General features: G+C 42.8%; 1 protein-coding gene across 4 annotated transcripts in view; it reads left to right on the top strand.

The window, feature by feature from the left end:
• SLC2A12 (solute carrier family 2 member 12) overlaps window positions 1-20012 on the top strand; it is a 30898-nt gene extending 10886 nt beyond the window's left edge. The window contains exons 3-5 of one of the 4 annotated variants that reach the window (XM_048299676.1): window positions 16102-16224; window positions 18360-18492; window positions 19724-20012. In XM_048299676.1, the coding sequence (XP_048155633.1) occupies window positions 16102-16224; window positions 18360-18492; window positions 19724-19820 (353 nt within the window). In that variant the 3' untranslated portion in view covers window positions 19821-20012. Of the gene's footprint in view, window positions 1-5618; window positions 6052-16101; window positions 16225-18359; window positions 18493-19723 lie in introns of those variants that run through there. The other 3 variants (XM_048299677.1, XM_048299678.1, XM_048299679.1) reach the window with 3 other exon arrangements.
• The last annotated feature ends 259 nt before the right edge of the window (window positions 20013-20271 follow it).

The raw sequence follows: 20271 nt of genomic DNA, 5'->3' as shown, positions 1-20271 counted from the left end.
CATCTGCTGTTTGGAGCCCTAATCCCTGAATGTATTTTCAAAGCCTAGCTTTCTTACCCTCAGTGAACCTTTCTTAGTGTAAAGAAAAAAATGAGCCCCTCTGCTTAGTCAACAGTTTTAACATATTGATATTATTCATCTCTAAATGTGGTCTGCAGTCTGGACCAGAGTGTTCTCCATTGTCTACTCAGCAATGGGAAAGAGGCACTGAGGCTGCACTTGATGCCTGCTGTGTCCAGGCGATGCCTGGGGCACCTGAGGACAAAAGCACTGTAACCCTTGCGCCACTGTATTTTCAATGGGAACATCTCATGCTCCGTGCAATGCCTGCCTCCATGCAATGGCTGGCTAAGGTGAAGGTGGTGTTGGGGACACCTCTCTTTGTAAATCAAATCAGCATCCTTTGGACAAAGAGTAGAGAAGGTCTTGCTCTCTTCCTTCCACATCACAAGGCCCTTTCTGGAATAAATTCACCCACTTTATTTTGAGTCCATGCTGTATTATGTTCTGTGGGGATAAAGGAGACTTTATGTAGCACCATTAGGAAATGACACACTCTTCACACTCTTCACAGGACAGATCACACAATCTGAGTTCTATCATCTTCTTTTTAATTACTTTGTACTTTTTTTTACCCATTTTCTTCTTTTTTTTTTTTTTTTTACTCTGGTCAAAGAGGTAGCTCAGTCCAGATTAGCATAGCAGACATTCATAAATGTATTTTTCCATGATTTCTCTTTTGTTGCCAAATTACATAAAGTAGATTGATTTTCTTAATGAACTAAACATATGTTAAATATATTTATTGCCATTTATCAAAGCACCCAGACAGCACAATGATGAGCAGTCAAAAATAGACAGTGAGAGATAAAAGTCGTTTTTGCATTATAAAAGAATTCACAGACTAGCAAGCATCTGCTTAGTCAATTTTTTGATTCTGGGGTGCTCTGTATTTATATCATCAGCCCTTACACAAGATAAAAGGGGTATTTCTGCTTCTCTGTTTCAGTTTAATTATGTTTGATGAACTGCGATTCAACCGCTTGTTCACACTAAATTTCACACAATTATGGGGACGTTATGTAGATGCAACAAATCAGTGTTGCATCACACCACAGAACAGCACATGCCATTTCTCTTGGGGTGTTTGCAGAGGCATTTCAAGGCATTCAGTCATTAGCCAAGGAAGCTTACTTGACACTCATTTTCGTCTTGGGTTACCTTTCTCTGTGTGTCAGAAAGGTCAAACAAGGATCAGCCCTTCTCACGAGGGAATGATACCTGCAGAGCCCCAAAGAAACCACTCCTGGCTGCCATATGAACGGTGAGGAGAGCGAGGAGCTCCTCATTGTTTGCAGGCCACGTTTGCAAACAGAAGCCTTGGAACTTGCTGTATGTGGACAGGGGAGGGACAGGAGGAATCTGAGCCTGGCAGAAGCACTGCTATGCCTTTCACAGGGATCAGCGAGTGCAGGCAAATGAGATGAGTGCAGTGTGGAGGTAGATCACCAGTTCATGACCCAAGCTAAAATGTGATCAGTCAGTGTGACCCTGGAAATTGATTTAACACAAAGGACACACAGAAAAAATCTAGTTAGGGCCATGACCATGCATGACCACTTACTAAATGACAGAGAGTTAACTGAAATAGTTTTAGAGCATTTCATTTGCCAATTGCTCTGTTCAAACCAGTTGAGGGGCAAAATCTAGAGGTCCTTTCTCATAAAGAGGTGTCACTTCCTTCACTCTGTGTGATACAACATGTTGAGATGCTGGAATAAGGAAAGCCATGCTCCTGGGCTATCAGACATTTACTAGGGGATTCCTATGTTTGGATGGGTATGTGCAAGAGAGTTCTCTTGGTTAGCAACTGTAGGGCAGGTCTAGCCTCTCTGAAACAGAGTGCCCAGAGCCCTGCTGCTCTCCTCGCAGACCTGATGAACAAAATTCAGATGTCAGATTGCACTCATTACCAAAGAGCTGCTTTTCTGCCTTGATAATCTCCTTTTGCAGCATTTTTGATCAAATACTGAATAGGGACAACTTCCCTCCATATTTCCTGCATATCTCCTGAATGAGATGATCTCACCAGTAAGTAGCTGGGAGAAATATGGTGGCACCACACACAAGTGTGCAGGGATGAAATGTGGTCTAAAGGCAATGCTCTTTGTCAAAAATAAATCAGAGTGGCTCCAGCAAATCCTAGGCTGAGAAGCAAGTAATGCAGACTGAGTCTGGACCAAACAGAGCATCTCTTTTCCCAGTCTGAATTTGTTCTTGAAAATTAAAGGCAACTGAGCAAAACGGGCAGTACCTCTTTACACATATCGTGGGAGTGAAGTTGAAGGGAATCCATTAACATCTCAGGGATTTTTTGGTGTGGAATGAGGAACATCTTTAATGAGAGAGGGATGTCAAATGTATACATTTGGACTGCATGTATGGCATTGGTGCCTTGCACAAGAGCTCTTCCTCTGCAAGTTCTTAAACATGTTTCTTTATAACTGCAAAAGCATTTAGGCAGCTGGCCAATGAACTTTGGGATAATCTGTTGGAGCAAATCACATCAGCTCTGCTGGCTTCATGGCATTTCATGCTGAGCTTGCAGATGAAAATCCACAAAAACACCTACAAGTGGGACTGAGGGGCAATTTCATGACATGAATCATCCTCAAAACCTCAAAACTTAGCTGTATAAAGTCCAGAGGTACTTACGTCTCTGCCAACCCGTGACAAAGACGTTCTATTACTTCATGTCCTAGAGCAGCTGCCAGCTTTGTGTGGCTCTTCAAAGCCAAGGGATAAACTCTAGAGCTCTTTTCTTGGAGACAAGCTCCCCTTTCAGGTGACACCTCAGAGTTGCAGAGATGCCCCCACCCCAAGCACTTAGAGCCTTCTTTACACACAGATTGCTGTGGCCACAACACACTCAAGGCAAGTCAGTGTCTGCAGCTGGAGAAGTGTTCCCTGGTTTCAGGGTTTGGCACAAAGAAATACCACATTTTCCTATCCACGTAGATATAAACCCCAAAATATATTTTAACATACTTATGGTCAACATATTAAGTGTATAACCAGGTCTTGGAAGAGGGGTGTAGAGCCTACTGCAAACCCTGATTTTCCACATTGCTGTTGCAGTCCCATTGAAGCATAGCTCCCATGAGTGGGTACTTGAAGGGTTGGCTGGACTTTGGTATTGCTAAAAACCTGTTAAAGAGTGGAATTAAATATCTACAGGAAGCCTTCTCAGACTGGGATATTCTACCCTCTGTGGCCATCTGCTGGCCTCAGCCATCAGGTGAATATTTCTGATTTGAAAACTAGAAAAAATTACATTCTCATCACTCACAGCAGACTTTCCTCTTAGCTTCTGAAGTGAGTACATTACCTACAAAACAGGAGACCAGCTGGCTGTGGGAGCAACACACCAGTGTCCAGGGCTGTGAGGTCCAGACCCACAGTGGATGCAGACCATGTCTGCAGACCATGTACGAGGGGAGGGCAAGCACAGGAACCACAAAATGAGGGGCAGTTTTGGGGGGCAGCACTTCCCCCCAGGATGTCTCTCCAATGAACTCTCAACCACTGACTCACGGTCACCTCAGACTAAAGCTCCTCCTGCATTTGGGTACCCCTAACATCTCCCTTCTCTCCTTGTGTGGATGCAGAGGCACTTACAGGAGGCAGATTCAAAGCTGTTGGAGCAGGCACAAGAGAGGATAAACACAGGTGAACAAACCAGGGGCTTGTGGTCACTACAGTCACTTCCTTTGTCTTAGTGCAGGGAAGGGTGGCAGGCCACCAAGCCTGCCTTCTTGTTTTACTAGTTTCACACTGGTTAAATTCCTCCCACATGAAAGTCCCAGGACTGGGGCTTTGTGCCCCCCAGGCTGGATCTCCCCAGGAAGGTGCAGGGACGGTGCTCTCCAGCAAGCCCTGCTGTCATGCACCATCTCACTGCTGTGGGAACTCTCTGTGTGGGTTTTCAGCCCTGTGAGGAAAAAATCCATGCAGGGAAGTTGGTAAAGGGAAGCCCCTCGTTAGAGCACAACTCAAGAGCAAATTTTTGCTGATGAAAGCGTAGTTTAGGATGACAGATGTCCATTTCTGGTTTAAACCTAGGCAGATTTGCCATATTGAGTATATCCAAGTTAAATTTGTATCAGCTAGAATGAATACTTTAAAACTGAGATAATTTTTATCTAAAATGGAACAGATGTTTCAACACGTTTGGGAATCTAACTGATGCAGGAGCCAGATTCCTCAGATTATCAGCAAAGGGTAATATTTTCTCCACCAATGGGGGGCTTTCAGACCCCTGCTCTCTAAATCAGGGCATGGTGTGAATAAAACAAACGTTGCAGGTTCAACCCCCATTTAATCCCTGTATGGGCCACTCACTTAAAAGCTGGACTTGTTAATCCTTGTGGGTCCCTTCCAACTCAGAATATTCTGTGAAACCTGTGTAATCTATGACCTTTTCTTTGGCGCAATGCTCCCTTCCTAACTGGCTGTTAAGGGACTTTGGGGTGACTGGGAAACTAAATTAGACTGTGTGATAGCATTCCACACACAGTGTGCTTTAGCTTTTGGTAAGCCCTGAAATGGTCATGCAGTTAGACTAATGATCATTGTATGTCCCTTTGTACTGAACTATTCTATTCTATTCTATTCTATTCCCACGTAAAAACCCACTTGTGTTCTTTACATCTTATTGTAAGCTGTTGGAGTCATTTAAATGCAGCTTTAAACCCATGTTGGGGAAAGTGGGGAAGAAGGATCAAGCAAGAAAGATCAAGGAGATTGGAGGAAAGCCCAAGAAAAGTGAAATTCATAGAGGTGAAGAAGTAGGTCCATCTTCAGTCCATCGCTGTCTTTTTTATACAATCTTATGTGGTTTGGGGTGGTCTCTCTCTGTGTGTTTCACTGGACTAAGCAAGCCAAGACCCAGAGCTGGAACACTGCCCTAAAGCTCAGAGAACTGTGCTGGAGACAAATTTAGTCCCTTTGACTTTGGTCCTGTGATTGTTAGATTAACTGGCTACCTGAGTTAAAGCATGATTCATTAGCACAGTTAAACGCTGAACTTTTTAATGTGTCTTTCACCTCAGTCACTAAATGCATCTGTAACAGAACCCAGAATAGCTGCTTTGACATATGACACTGAACAGCCCAGGGACTTGATGACAGAGGTCGTATCTCTTGCCATCCTGACAATCCAGATTGCATAGGATGCTTTTTCTCTTCTCCTTAATGGTCTTGGGCTTAATCTTGGCCACCAAATGCTTTGCTGAAACTGAAAATCTTGTGGGAATGAAAACAATCAGTGTGGAAATTCTGAACCCTCCATGGATTTAGTTGGCTGTTCCTGTGTTTTGAAATATTGTAAGCTTAATGGTTTTGCACTGTCTTGGAAAACACTGGTAAAAAATCAGATATCTAGCATTCACATCAATAACTTTGACATTAAAGCCGTATTTCAGGCTTTTACAAAGCATGTGGTTGTTGTATTAATTTATAGTGCACAGGAATCTGATATTAACAGACATTCATGCTCAACATTACCTTGCATGACATTTGTTTACAATGTTTTATTTTTGAATTTCTACATTTTTCAGAGCAGCTGTGGCCTGACCTTAAATGTCACAGAAATGAGAAGCATCAGTTTTATGGTTTTTTGTGGTTTACTCTGGAAAATGGGATAGTGATGAGGACTAAATCAATTATTCAAAGCCAATCAAGTGCTTAAATGCTACGTTGGAATTTAATCAAGATAATAAACCTTGGAAATGTGCATGTTTCACTGAAAAATGGTACAGAAAGTCCTATTTCAGATAACCAAAAAGTTGTCTTGGATTCTTTGTTTTATGACAAGATTCCTAGCACTGTTTATTTGTACTGAATCATCTTTTAATGCATGCATTCATGTGGTTTGAATACCATACTCCAAGTGCTTATCTAGTTCGTCATTCCTGTGCTGTTCAGATGGTGCCTCCTGTGGCCTTTGTTTCACACTGTGTCTGTACTACCAAGCTGCATACCAAAATGAAAAATAAAGCAAGAACTGTAAGTTGCCCACTTCTCCCTATTTCCTTGCCCCAGATAAAGTTTATCTGAAGCCTCTTGTTAACACATCAGCTATCCCAGGAACAGGTTTGCCTTTTCAAAGACTGATTGGTAGCAAGCCAATTTAAGATATTTTTGGATAACTGGATGTTAATTATAGGATTTCAAATTGCAGAAGGTGCTTTCTAAAATAATCGGATGAGTAGGTTTGTCTTATCTCACTTGATAAAACCTACAAATTTGGGGGGCTTTTTTAAATGTCAAAAAGGTCATAAGAAGGAAAAATTGCTTTTGCAATGATGAGACATGGGAATGTCAGTGGGAGCTTCTTAATTATTTTATTATGTGTTACTGTATTTCAACCCTGAGACTGAATTTAAACTGTATCGTCAAGTACACCTGAAATCAGGGACATCATTTTCCCTGACATCTGTGCTCCTGTTCGTAACTCTAAGTATGTTAATGAGGGAAAGTCTTGGTGGATCAGGCCAAGCACTTTGCCTTCTGAGCGACAGAGCCCTGGGTACTGTGAAAAGAGGCAGAGACAATACCATGCCCCAGCCACTCTTTCTGTGTCTCTGCAACGACAGTGGTTCAATCTGTTGTTGAAATGTAGGTGACTACCTATGATTTGGTATATTATTCTCCACTTAAAGAGGGTTTTGAGTCAGTATTCTGAGCTTCATGCTCTGGATATTGTAAATATCTCTTTACTAATAGTTCTATGTTAGTAAACTCATTGATATAAAGGCGCTGCTTAAGAGGAATAGAGCCTGTGCTTAAAGTCATGCACATTTTTAAAGTTTAGCTCATATTAGTTAGTAGCCACTGGTCAAAATGAAGCATTTTACCTCCAGACTCACTTCATAAAAATCCCCTAGGGAATTTATATTGCTGTGATTCTAGCTAGTAATTGGGCCTAACCATGCTCTTTTGTTTCATAGCAACATTATCTTCAGTAAAGTGGTGCACTGTCAAGCGAGCCTCGCATATCCTTCTTTAGAAGCTTTTAGTATGGTAGTCAAGGCTGTTTAACATTAGTCACATTTGCCCTTCTTATTTTATGGGACAAATTTAAACATTTAAGCATTCAGTAAATAGTAGTGTTATTTGATAATCATATAAAAGACAATAAAAGATTTTACATTTGTTTCCTTAACCATGTTCTAGGAGACAAGACCATTGTGATACTGAAATCTATGAAAAAGTTTGCAGGTCATCTGTCAAACTTCATAAAATTCAGTTTCCTTCAGGAAAGAGGGCTGGGGAAGAATTTTTTAGAGGCAAGCTGATCTTGGGCCAGCTTTGTGCAAAAGCTAAAACTGTCAGTAGGACTTCAAATACGAAGTCAGTATTTTATTTCGCTTGTGAAGTTCATGAAACTAAAACATGTATTATGAAGTATAAGAGAACAGTTATGCCAAAAAGGTAAAAATGTGCAATCAATCACATAACTTACTGGCACTGCTGAGGGAAGTGAGACTGTCAGCCAAAGTGCAGAGAGCATGGTAAGTTAGTGCATGAAGTCAGGAGACTGTTTCTCCCATGGCATCCAAGTTTCTGTGCCACAATGAGCTCTGGGAAGAAAGCCAGGAAGATTATCTCAAGGGCACGCAGAAGGGCACCCAGCTTCTGCTGCCTTTGAAAATAAACCCTAAGTGCAGAAAACTCTTATGACAGAAACAGAACTAAAAGGCACTTTGTGATGGTTGAACACAGAGCCTTCACACCTTCCTTCTCACTGCCTTCCTCTAGCAGCAACCAAAGCAAAGCAAGGGCAGCAGTTTCCAGTGATGAACTTAAAAAAACCTGGATCACCACAGGCCTCTCACTAAATAAGTCACTGTTGTAAAAGGTTGCTTATCCTATCTACTGGGAGTTTTGTGAGGCATGCACACAAATAAATCTCTGTTCTTCAAGAGCAAAGGCCTAAATTGCCCCCAGTTGATGTGTCAATACCGTTCTTTTTCTACTGTGCAACCCCTCAAGGACCACCATTAGCCCTTCAATACTGGAAAAACAGGTTCACTTATGCCACCCAACTGAGTAATTTCTCCTCTGCATACTTTGTAGAAGTGAAATATGCGATAAGCCGAACTAATTAATGTACCAGCTTCCTCATGTATTAGGGCTTCTGGCTTCTGCAGTCATTCCTCTGCAAATGCCTCAAAGGATTATCCTGGATTCAATATTCTGAACAAATAAACACCTACAAACTGGAATACATATTTCAGGTTTTAATTAAAAGGCCCTTTTTTGGATGGCAATATGTGTTTTATTATAATAAGCACATTCTCCCTTGCAAGCTTGCTTAAATTTTTCTTTTTTCTCTCTCTTTTTTTTTTCTTTCTGCTGCTCTGCATGTTGTTCTGTCTTGATGGGAGAATTTGAGTGTCTAACGAAAGATGAGAGAAATGATGACTGTGATATCCAGTTGCAAACAGAATTGTCATCTCATACATCAGTTCAAAACAACTTTTCTTAGGGTACCTGAAAAGAGGTACAGACTATTACATATCTGCCAACAGTAAGGCTATGATGCATTCTTCTTTTTTAACCCCAGCTGGCAACTAAGTACCTCACAGCTGCTTGCTCACTCTTTCCCCTGCCCCTTCCCCAGTGGGGAAGAGAATTGGAAAAAAATGTTAAACCTCATGGGTTGAAATAAGAGCAGTTTCATAATTGAAACAAACAAACAAAAAGAATAATTCCTGTTATAATAATGATGATAATAACAACAATACCAATTACTGTGATGGAAAAGGGAGAGGCAGAGAGAGAGAGGAATAAAAACGAAGAGAAACAAGTGATGCACAATACAATTGCTCACCTCCCACTGACTGATGGGCAGACTTTTCCTAAGAAGTGATCAGTGGTTCCTGGCCAACTCTTCCCAGTTTATAAACTGGGCATGATGCTCTATGGTACAAAATATCCCTTTGGCCAGTTCCTGTCAACTGTCCTGGCCATGCTCCCTCCCACTTTCTTGTGCACCTGCTCACTGGAAATGGAAAACTGAACATGGGAAACTGAAAACTCTTTGATTTAGGGAAAGCACTACTTAGCAACAACTAAAACGTCAGTGTGTTATCAACATTGTTCTCATAATAAATCCAAAACACAGCACTGCACCAGCTACTCAGAAGAAAACGTACTCTGCCAGCTGAAACCAGGACAATTCTACTGATAGATTTGCTGCTGAACACTTTTATTGGGCAAGATGGTCTACAAATTACATTAACTAAGAGAATTCTACCATTTCTAGATGCTTATATATCTATGCCTACTTGCCCAGTAGTCCTTTGGATGGGAATCACTGCCTCTAAGAAAGCTCGTTTGTGACTATTCTTTCTAGATGAAAATGGACAGTAATTGAAGACCACTGAAAACAGATTTAAGAATATATTGAACACCTTGCATTTGAAAGGAAAGCCCATATGAACCATAGCATTTATTTCAAGTTCATGGAACTGAAAATTTGAGTAGTAAAGAAAAAAAAAGTATTAAAATGAAGACCTACAGTGGTGAGAAGGTTAAGGGAGGAAGGATTGCTAGGAAAACCAGATGTAAATTACATCTCACTGGCCTCCTTCTCAAGTGGCCCAGAGCATAGATGAAGGAGGTAATGCTTTGGAATCAGTATCTTCCCCCAAACCCCTCCTGCTGCTCTAACATAAGCTGGAGGAGGCATGAGTGATTTCAATGGTCCACTGCAAGGTTCCTTAAAAAAACACATGAGAGTGCTCAGCCTGTCTATTAGATAGTGATGCAAATAGTACAAACAGTGGGCAACAATTTTTATGTACAGTGATACAGACTCAGAGAAAAAAGGATTAAATTCCACACATCCTACTAATGGAATCCTTACTGCAAGGAGTCAGCCTAAAGGGTTAACCATTAGAAACAGAATTGTGGTGTACCAGAAGAAAAGGAAAAGAATTTAGATTCGCCACACCACGTCAGCTCCTTCTGGATCATCAGTGGCATCCGGTATCTTGCAAACAGTAGTCTGCTGCTTGGAGAGAAGCACCTTGGCAGCCGTAGAATTAAAGTACATATTTATTGCCTTCATTTGCAGAGATCAGGATGCAGCCAGAGGCATGAGATTAGCTGAGGCTTCTCCTGACTCCCCCATCTCTCAGCAGTACAGCAATTCCACTTCTTGTAAGGTGCACACACAGGGTAGGATTTGACCCTGTCAGGCTGGCACTTTGTTGACAGCTTACATGCTCTCCAAAGGAATACAGCTGCTCATGTGCTCTATATTTGCCAGTTATTAATTTTGAGCAGCCACTTTAGTCTCATGTTATGGGGCAGAGCCAGAGAGAAAAATGGCTCTTGTTAAGCAAAGTCATAGTTTTTTACACCAGTCATGATCATCTGCTTTGGCCTCTTGCACAAAACTTTGGGCAGAGTTTTAAGTCCACTTTTTGTGTGTCATATCTCCTTTATCTGCTTTGGAAAAGGACAAACTCCCTCTCACCCTCTCCTTGTTCCAGTCTAAGCATCCCTCACTTTTGCCAGTCCCCCAGATGACTTTCACTGGATCTGCTGTGAAAGCTTTGCCCAGGGCTGTATCATGTGGGTGCTGGGAGCCATGCTGGGACAATGCTGGTGTGTGACAGCAGCAGGTGTGTCCCCCCAAGCCCAGCTCTGTCCCAGTTCTGCGTGCCCTCACAGGTGCACTCACCTTATCACCGCACACAATATGAAGGCTTGTGCCATCCAGCGTGTCCTTGGAAATCAAGACCAGATACTACTGAACCTGGCCTCTAGTGGGAAGTGGTTGGCCACCTGGCTATTTCTGGTAATACCCAGCGAAGCCAGAAGCCAGGAAAATGAAAAACCTATTGGGTTTCTAAAGCTTGGAATAAAAATCTAGTCTTGGCAAAGCCAGTCATAAGCCAAGTCCGGCTGTCTCCCGGCAGCTTTGCAGTGACTTGTTTGCATCCTTCCCCAGCACCGATCATTTGTTACACATTCTTAGATGGTCTGTCTGTGTTACTTCATGGGATAATCCCTTCTTTATCTTCTCTTGGACCTTGTGTTGTTAACAACCCAGTCCTCCTTTTCGAAGTCTAAAATACTTCTGCCTACTTCCCTCCTAAGCTGTAAGTCAAATTAATCACTTTCCAGAGCTTATACCTCAGAAACTTGAATTCTTTCAAGTATTGCAATGGCCATTTTTTAAATCTCACCATAAAGAATTTGATCTCACACAATAAAGGTACAGGGAAAAAAATGCTAAGCAGCAAATGAATACTGAGGGGATCTAATATTTCATTAATGAGAGCTGCTGAGCAGCTTCCAATTTGCTTCTACCTCCTGGCAAGAAAAAGGTCAAAACAAGGACATTTTTCATTCACGTACCTCACTTGAATGTTGAGCACCCTCAAGCTCATGGTATTTCTCAGTTATTCTCAGATTTTTCTGCTTTTCTGATGTAAGTATGTTAATTTCTCTTTTTTTAAAATTTATTTACTGCATAGCAGTAAAGTAAGAAAGACATCACATGAAGTTTGAGATGTCTCTTTGCTTGCAGCCGAGGTATAAAGTTCATTAGTTTGGCCATGCTGGCTCAAACAAAATGTCCACTTAATCAGTGTGCTGTCCTGCCTCCAACCATAGCCAATGAGTGCTGAGAGACAATGCAGAAGAAAAGGCCCACACAGCACGCACAGTTGTCCTGCTGCCTATCTGTAGTTTAGAAAACCTCAAGAAAAATATTGAGGATTTATTTTTACTATTGTGAACAATAGTTCTGGATGGGTCTTTTTCCACACATATGGAGAAATAATGTTTTAACACCCAGCATTTAATGATTTAACTGACCAATATTTTTCACATCGGAAGCATCTTGTGAAAGTGAGTTCTGCAGCTGAAATACACATTGTGTGAAAAAGCATATCCTTCTGCCTCACCTAACTGCTGTATCTGGTAATTTCACATGGATTCTCTTGATTTGTATCTTTTAGAGTGGGACTAAACCCACTACTCTTCTATCCCACAACACCAAAGCTTTTTGAGACTGAAAAGCACAGTGGCTCATCGTTTCTAACCCCATGTTCCTTAACTCTTTCAAAATGACATGGTTTTCTTTAGGACTCTTCTTCAGGACACTGTACACATCCCCCTTTTCAGCTGAGATTACTCCGCTTTATCCTAGCTCCAGCCAGGAGCTCAGTACAGTCTAACAGGGTGTCCCCTTCCTGCATCCCAATGGAATGTTTTCTTTAAGGCTGGGATGTCACTGCCTCCGACCCTGGTCTCTCACCCTCTCAGCCATCACACTCTCAAAATACTCAGCTGCCTGATGATGACATCACAAGTAACATTTCAGCTATCATACTGTGTTTGCTTTGTCTGGATACAGCGTACACGTTTTTGAAAGGTACATTCCTATTTCTAACAGTTTTCTTTATTCAATAGTTTATCTGTGCTGAGCTATTTCTCATTTATTTGGTTGTATGTGTATTTTAAGCCTTCAACCATGTAATTTTAACGTTCTCTGTAGCACCACTGAAGCCCTTACCCCGATCTTTATAGAAAGCAGGCTTATGTTACTATTGTTCTCCTTTCAAAACAAAATGTGGTAGGCTTTGGCTTTTCCCTTTCAACAAAAATATTGAATTTTAAATGTTATAACCAGTATAACAGAGCATCTTGGTCATGGTTGCATCTTGAACTACCCAGGTTCAGCACTGAAGCACGATTTGCCTTTTTTTCTCTCATTAAATATCCAACAAAATGCTAAAAGGAACCATCATCTCTGATATGTAAAATGTACTCCCACCACAGTTCTCCATTATGTGATTTATTCAGTCTTAATGGGACTAGCTGAAATCTTCCATTATTATTCTGTTTCCTGCTTTTACAGCCCCTGTGACTTTCTTTAGAGGTGAATGTCACCATCCTGGTCATGGTGCTGTTTATTATATCTGAATCCTCTGCTCTTTCCACTTGGGCAAGGAATATCAGGCCATCTAGTTTCTGTGATATTTAATGAAACAGTTAAGCTTTCTGACCCAATGCAGTATTTCTGTCTGCATTTGCAGTGTGTGTTCTTTTCTCTGTATTGTACCATAATAAAGGACCATTAAACTGCACAATTTTTCTTAACTGCTGTCAACACACACCACACTGTGGGTCAGCAAAGGTGAGTTACTGCCTGCAGCAACAAATCCCACAGTTGTTGAATCAAGCACAGAGAATCGTGCTGTCTAGCCCTTAGCCTCATATCTTACCTACATCTGACCTGGGGAGCAGCAGCTCTTTTTCCATCCATTCCACTAACACCAGCCAGGGGTGGCCAGAGCAGACATTGAAAGCTACTGAGCGTGTGCAGTGTGGTTACTATCGCAGCATCCTTTGGAAATACTGTTAGATGACACAGCAGATGGAGGGGTCGGGGGGTGGAGTGGGGTATTTGTATCCTCTTTTCAAGGACAAGCTGATTTCCCCTGTAGAATGCCACTGATTAAGCTGGTGAAGGCAGAGCACACGGGAGGCTTGGCAGTGACTTTGGGAGCCTGAAGATCAAATTTCTGCAGTGTTGTGTGCACAGCGCAGAAGCTAGCTGCAGTCATTATGAATGGGAGCCTGAACCTAGCTGCTGGCTTCCCCAGAGCAAGTCACATCTCTGCCATGCCTACAGCAGCTGCTGCTTTTTGGCAAAGGTACAAATAGTAAACACAATCCCAGAGAGGTGCTAAAAGCAAAGAATCGATGGTTATTGCTGCTTCAGCTTGGGGAAAGGAGTAAACAGACTGTAGTGTCAGATTTCTACAACTGCTCTTTCTCCCCAGGGGAATGAGCCTATCCACTGCTTGCCAGCTAAGCAGAGGTCAGCGCCATGCCAGTGGGTTTAGCTACCACTAGCAGACATGAAGAACAGTCCTGGTGTTTTGGCGGGATCTGTCTGAACTAAAGAAGTGGTTGTCATGGTTTAGCAATAAAAGCAGAGAACCACTATTATAGCTGATACAGATCCTCAAGTATTTTGGCTTCTTAACAGGAAAACAACACGGTTCAAACCTCCAGACAAATTATCAGTTAGGCTGAAAGGGCCAGTCTGTCCTTGCACAGTATTGGAGTTGCCACAGTGCCACACATTTCAGCTGCAGCATGAGCCATCCTCCAGTGCCCAGAACGCTGCTTTGTTCCTGGAGGTTGGTTTATGCCCAGCAAAAAGTGGGTTTGAAGTCTTTCAACCTTTATTTTAATTCTAATGTGATGGTAAGTGTGTCTTTTGCCAGTCTTTGATGTGTAATAATTTTTGCAGCTGAGCTTGGTTGCTGGCTGACAGGCCATCCTGGGGAGATGAACTGCAGGGGCTGTACATGCACCACCCAGAAGGGCTCCTTTCCCTCTTGCTTACTTGCTGCTTTGCTTTCAGGTGTTGTGACTAACAATACTAGTTTCAACAGCCCTGGTGCTGAGGAGGAGCAAAATACAACCATGACATCCCCATGAATTTGCTCAGGTGCAGGGCTAGCTGGCTTGGCAGGGGAAAACATTTGCTTGAGGAGTCAGCTTGCTTCTTCTCTGCTCCTGCCTCGTCTGTAGGCACACCACAGAATGCACCCAGGGCGCTTCTTTACAGCAACGTTTGTCTTGTCAGCAGCAAGTGCGCTAAAGTTTGACGTGATCCCTGTCATTAAAAAAAAAAGAAAAAAAGCCTCTCTACAGCTACTGTTAGATGTGGCGGCTGTGTTATGCCCACTTGACTATGCCCAACAGGGTTAGGCCATTATGAAGTGTGGTGTTGATTCTCTGTAATAAAATTATCCCTCTTCTGAGTCAATCCCATGGTGGGAGTGAAGCTTTTTTTATTTTTCTCTAAAAAGTATAAAAATCTGGGCCAGTCCATAAAAAAAAAAATTAAATTCAAACTATGGTACAAATAAATCTAGAATTTGCTCAGATCTTCTCTGTTGTCTCTTAACTCAGGGTTTTTTTCCCATTTCCTTTTTCATCTCCTCCTGAAACAACTTTTTTTTTCTACTCTTACCAGTGCTGTCACACAGGAATTCTGCAAGCATCTGAAGGGATAGTACAGTGTGAAACACACTTAGACACACAGAAGCCTATTTTTAAAATGTATATTTTAGACTGCCCAGTGCAAGTGTTCTGTGTAAACTCCCATCTCTCATTGTGCAGAAATAACAGCATAGAGGAGCAATTTATAATGGCCATGTCCAAGGGCCTGAAGACACAGCTCATCCATGTGTCCCTCACTGCTCTTGTACCAGTCATTTGCTAACCCACAACCTCTCCACACAGCAACCTCTTGTTAATGTATCTTGCTTGTCAACAAAAGGAGAGGGTGGAGTGGGTTTTTGGCTAGGCTTTGGGTTTGCTTGTTTGTTTGCTTGCTTGTTTGTGGGTTTTTGTTCATTTGTTTTCTGATAATCAGGAACGGTACAAAAATGTGTCCTTTTATCTTTTTGCTCTTGCTATCAAGGTGGTTACACAGCCAGCTCTTCATGTCTGAATTTGCTTTTGTGAGCTAGCAACACCAGCATTTAGATCACCTGTGGTGTGGTGTGATATGAAGGAGTCAAAAATCAGTCCCTCTCTCTTCATTTATGCCTCAGCAATCTCATTTATACGGAGCAGAGAACTGGAATAGCAAGCATACTTCAGTGTGGCAGGTTGATTTATAAGGTGGTATAAACACACAGTGCCCCTCTGAGGCTGAAGATTAGTTTGGTTTGCTGCCCTACTTCCATTAGTGTTATGTCACTTGAGAGTTACTTAATCAGAACTCACTTTCATACCCAGATGTGCAGTCAGAGCTCACTTTCCCACTCCAGTGCCACCTGTCACTGGCTCAGGCACCCACCGGGCAGGGATGAAGGGGTGGTGACCTGGGGTGATGCTGATTGCTGCACAGGCTGCCTGCAGAGCATGGGCCCTCACAAACCTAACCCCCTGAAAATGAACTTATTCATTCAGGTGGCCTCACTTGAATCCTACATGTACAGCAAAGAGAGCCATCCTTCCAAAACCAACATTTTTTTCCTTGTATTTCAGTGTCCTGGCTGGTCCTGAGTGAAATTTTCCCCGTTGGGATCAGAGGACGGGCCATGGCTTTGACATCTAGCATGAACTGGGGTATAAATCTCCTCATCTCCTTGACATTTTTGACTGTAACTGGTAAGATTTCCCTGTGTCCTTCCAAGCTGATATTCTCCTAGTGGGAAAAATAAATCTCTCCTATACAAACAACGTTGCTAAAATTGCAGCTGTGATACCCCAGGAGCCAGGATCTCTGTTTAGGTGTCGGTGTAACCTCACCATTCCCACCAAATCTTTCTGTGTTCGTGCCAGTAACTTCAGCCTCACAGTGCTGGCTGTCAGACCACCTTGCACATCAACTCCACAGGCTGTGAAACTCAAGTTTTGAAGACACTGTTGCCTTAGTAGGCTGAAAATAAATAATGTTTAGGATTAAGTCCTGCATCTTCTGAAAGTCAGTGCAAGTTCTGTTCTAGATCAGACCACATCTTTTCTGATCAGACATTTTTAAACACAATTCCATTTAATTCATTCCTTTTCACAGGAATGTCTTGGCTTGGAGAAAATTTTCCTTAGAAAAAAATGTCTTTGTGAGGTAAAAGTCTTCCACATTTGAATGTGAGAAAGCAGACTACCATATAGTGACTTCTAATGTGATGATAATCAAAGGGGAAGGTTAAATGGTGATGCTAAAATTTATTGATTAGCAAATTTTTTTTCTGATTTTATATTATACAAGGCTTTGAAAAGTTTAGTTTTCAGTCTTATTGTGAGGATATATGTGTTGAAAATCAAAATATATAAGGGAGCAGAATTCCAGGTTTCCCTTAAGTCTAAATTACTCTCCACCAGAGGCAGACAATCAACTCATAAAAAGTCGAGGTGGTTTTCACCCCGTTAGATGTTTTTCGAGACAGATTTGAAAATTAGTGTGATCTGTTACTAAAATGGGCTTCACATTTGTGTTTTCTTTCCTAAAAAAAAACAAAAAAGAGAGAGAGAAATAAAAAACCAACATCCTCCATCCCAAGTACTAACTTGGAAAAATATGACAGGTAAACTTCACTGTGTTCACACTATCACTTTAATTGGATCAAGGGTCTTCTTCAGAAGGAAACCATCCAGTTGCTCCCACTCACTGCACTTTGGTTTGCATTGCAGAACTGCACTCCTGAACTGCACAAGCTTTTGGACAAAACCAAACGAGAAAATGTGTAATGCAGGCACTCCAGCTGCTAACACTTGCTCAGTCCTTTGACCAGACTTGGGTTACTCCTAAGGAAATGTCCCCAAAACCACCTAGCGCAGACCTCAGGTGCTCAGTGTCAGCTGTTTCCCTGTCCCCTCTTGTCATGCAGTGTTACTTGTTAATGTGCATCTTGTTGTTAGTTTGGTCTCAGTTTCAATCACTGTAAAGCTGCAGTAACTCCCTTGGCTTAACTGGGTCTAATCTGGATTTATGAAAGTGTAAGTACAAGAACATATGCATTGCTTGTCTATGGCAGAAAGGCAGAATTGGGAATTCTATTGTCAAATGAATACACGTGGAGGTGACAGTGGCCAGCAGCATCTGCACTTAGGTGCTGATGCAGAGGTACCAGCTAGATTAGAAGATTCAGCTGCAATTTTCAGGTCATGACACAACTGATAAATGTCTCAGCTGTCCAGGTTTACCTTAGCAGGGAAAAGGGTTAATGGGGCTGCAGAGTGCATCCCGCAGCCCGAGGATCTACCTGCCCCTGGACTGTAGGCTCAGAAAACCACTAGTTCTTGGATGGCCCCATTAGGAGTCCGCTCTTGGATCACTTTCTGGCACAGCACCCATGACTCGCAGTGGAAATGCTGGGTACTGACAGGTGGGGAGGATTAGCTGGAGACAACTGTAACAGTGTGAAAAATGCTTGGATTTGCTCCAAGAAAGAATGTGCACCAAAACCAGACACAGGCAAAAATTCAAGGCATTCATGATCCCCACTGCCTTCCCACAAAGCAGTAACAATGGCTGCTCACCATTTTCATCCAGAGTGACCACAAGCAAAATAAACCAATAGGTTCTTGCTAAATGAGGCAATATGGGTTCATCAATTTTCTTTCATAAGGTGTATTAGAAAAGCAAAGCCACTCCTCCTTTTCAAACTATGTGAGCTAGGAATAACAGCCTAGATTCTTTCTAGCTTCTCCTGTGCATTAGGGGCTGTATCCTATAAAACAGCACCAGGAAGAAAAATCCCGATATTTGAAAATTAAAAAAGATATGTTTTCTTCCTTTGTAGAGCTCATTGGCTTGTCCTGGGTGTGCTTCATTTACACAATAATGAGCCTAGCATCACTGGCTTTTGTTATCGTGTTTATACCAGAGACAAAAGGATGCTCTTTGGAGCAAATATCCATGGAACTAGCTAAACAGTAAGTACCAAACATGCAACGGCATCGCCCAGGTGCCAGAGGGACAAAGCCTTTCAGTGCCCCATATTGAAAAAAAGGAAGCCATGTGGGAAAAATCTGATTCTCTCAAGGCTTGAGCTTGCACATGTTGATCTCAATAGCCAAGCAAACATTTTGTTGGTGCTGAAGGAAAGGTGGTTTTTCAGCACTCCTTTAAGGAACACCTGTGGCCAAGCCTGGATCCCCAGCACTTTTGCTGTCTGGTATTCCTGGATGGGAGGGCAACTCTGATCTTGCATTTAGGACTGAGTGTCTTGGGTTGCATGCAGAAAATGGGAAGGAGAGATCCTGTATCTCAAATTTGTTTGTCCTGGGTGTCATGTGAATTTTGATAGGTGTTGTAGATGGGCATTTTCTTGTGTCTTTACTGAGTGTTGTAGTCAGGTGAGGGTCAGTCTCTTCTCCCAAGCAACAAGTGACACGACAAGAAGAAAAGGTCTTAAGTTGTGGCAGGGGAGGCTTAGATTGGATATTAGGAAAAATGTCTTTACTCAAAGGGTGGTTAAGGTGTTGGAGAAGGCTTCCCTGGGAAGTGGTGGAATAACCACTGCTGGAGCTGTTCAAAAATTATCTAGATCTGGTACATGGGAACATGGTCTTATGGTGAAGATAGCAGTGTTATGTTAACAGCTGGACTTGATGAGTTTAGAGGCCTTTTTCCACCTAAACTATCCTACTAGTCTAGATACCTCTTTTTTGGTAGTAAAAGTAATTAATGTATGAACATCTTAGTGTCATTCTGTATTAGTATTTTTTAGATTACAGGGGAATATGTGCAACTCAGCCAGGCTTGAAGGAGGTCGTTTATGGACTAATTATGGACTAACCATTGTGCTGCCGCTAGCCCTCGGGCTGTCCCTCCCCCTCCCCTTAAGGCAGGGCACACATCCACGCCGCAGCCGGAGCCGCCGGAGCCGGCGGTGCGCGGGCGCTCGGGGCGGAGCGTGCGGCGGGGCCGCCCCCGCGCGGGCAGCCGGGGAAGCGCCGGGAGCCGCCGGAGCATCCCGGGAGCCGCCGGAGCATCCCGGGAGCCTCCGGAGCATCCCGGGGCCCGGACGCTGGGGTGGCTCCGGGGTGCGCTCCGCCGTCCTGCCGGGCTCCCCCGCTGTCAGTGGCAGGTGTGAGCCGCAGGGAGAGCGCTCTGCCGGCTGCATGCAGTGGCCAACCTGTGCGGGGTTTTGTGCTTCTGCAGGAAATACGTGAGGACGCCCTTGTGCGCGGTGAGACAGCGCAGAGAGAAACTGGTGCCGGTGCAACTTGCCAAGAGAGAGAAAGAGCAGCTCTACTAGACACGGGGCAAGCAAAGCAACCTTCACCAAAAGACTGATAAAAAAAAGGAAAATGTTCTGTGATGCTCACACTCTGATGGGACACACGGTATCATTATTATAAACGAGATATTATCTCTTTTATTTCTTGGTAGAACGTCTCTCAGTGGCAGTTTACAGCCAACATTAAAGATTGTTATAGTTTGTAACTAACTGGAAATCTAGGCTCTGCCTGTTTCAAACCAGCATCCCTCACGTCCCCTGAGGTCACTCACCTCTTACATACAGAAGGTGAATGGAAATTGGAATATCGCACACAATTCTCGTATCCATATTCAAAAAGAGTTCAGTCTGGAAGAAGTGCAAAGAACTGGGGTGCCAAGGAGGAGAAAGAGTCTCATAGGAGGAGCCTACCAAAGACAGGTCTGTGTAGGCTAGCAAAAATGGGTCTGAAAAGGGTTAACAACTCTCT

This window comes from Corvus hawaiiensis, chromosome 3, assembly GCF_020740725.1.
Source record: "Corvus hawaiiensis isolate bCorHaw1 chromosome 3, bCorHaw1.pri.cur, whole genome shotgun sequence".
Taxonomy (NCBI): domain Eukaryota; kingdom Metazoa; phylum Chordata; class Aves; order Passeriformes; family Corvidae; genus Corvus; species Corvus hawaiiensis.
Note: the sequence above shows the minus strand (reverse complement) of the source record. Positions and strands in the feature narration are given on the sequence as shown.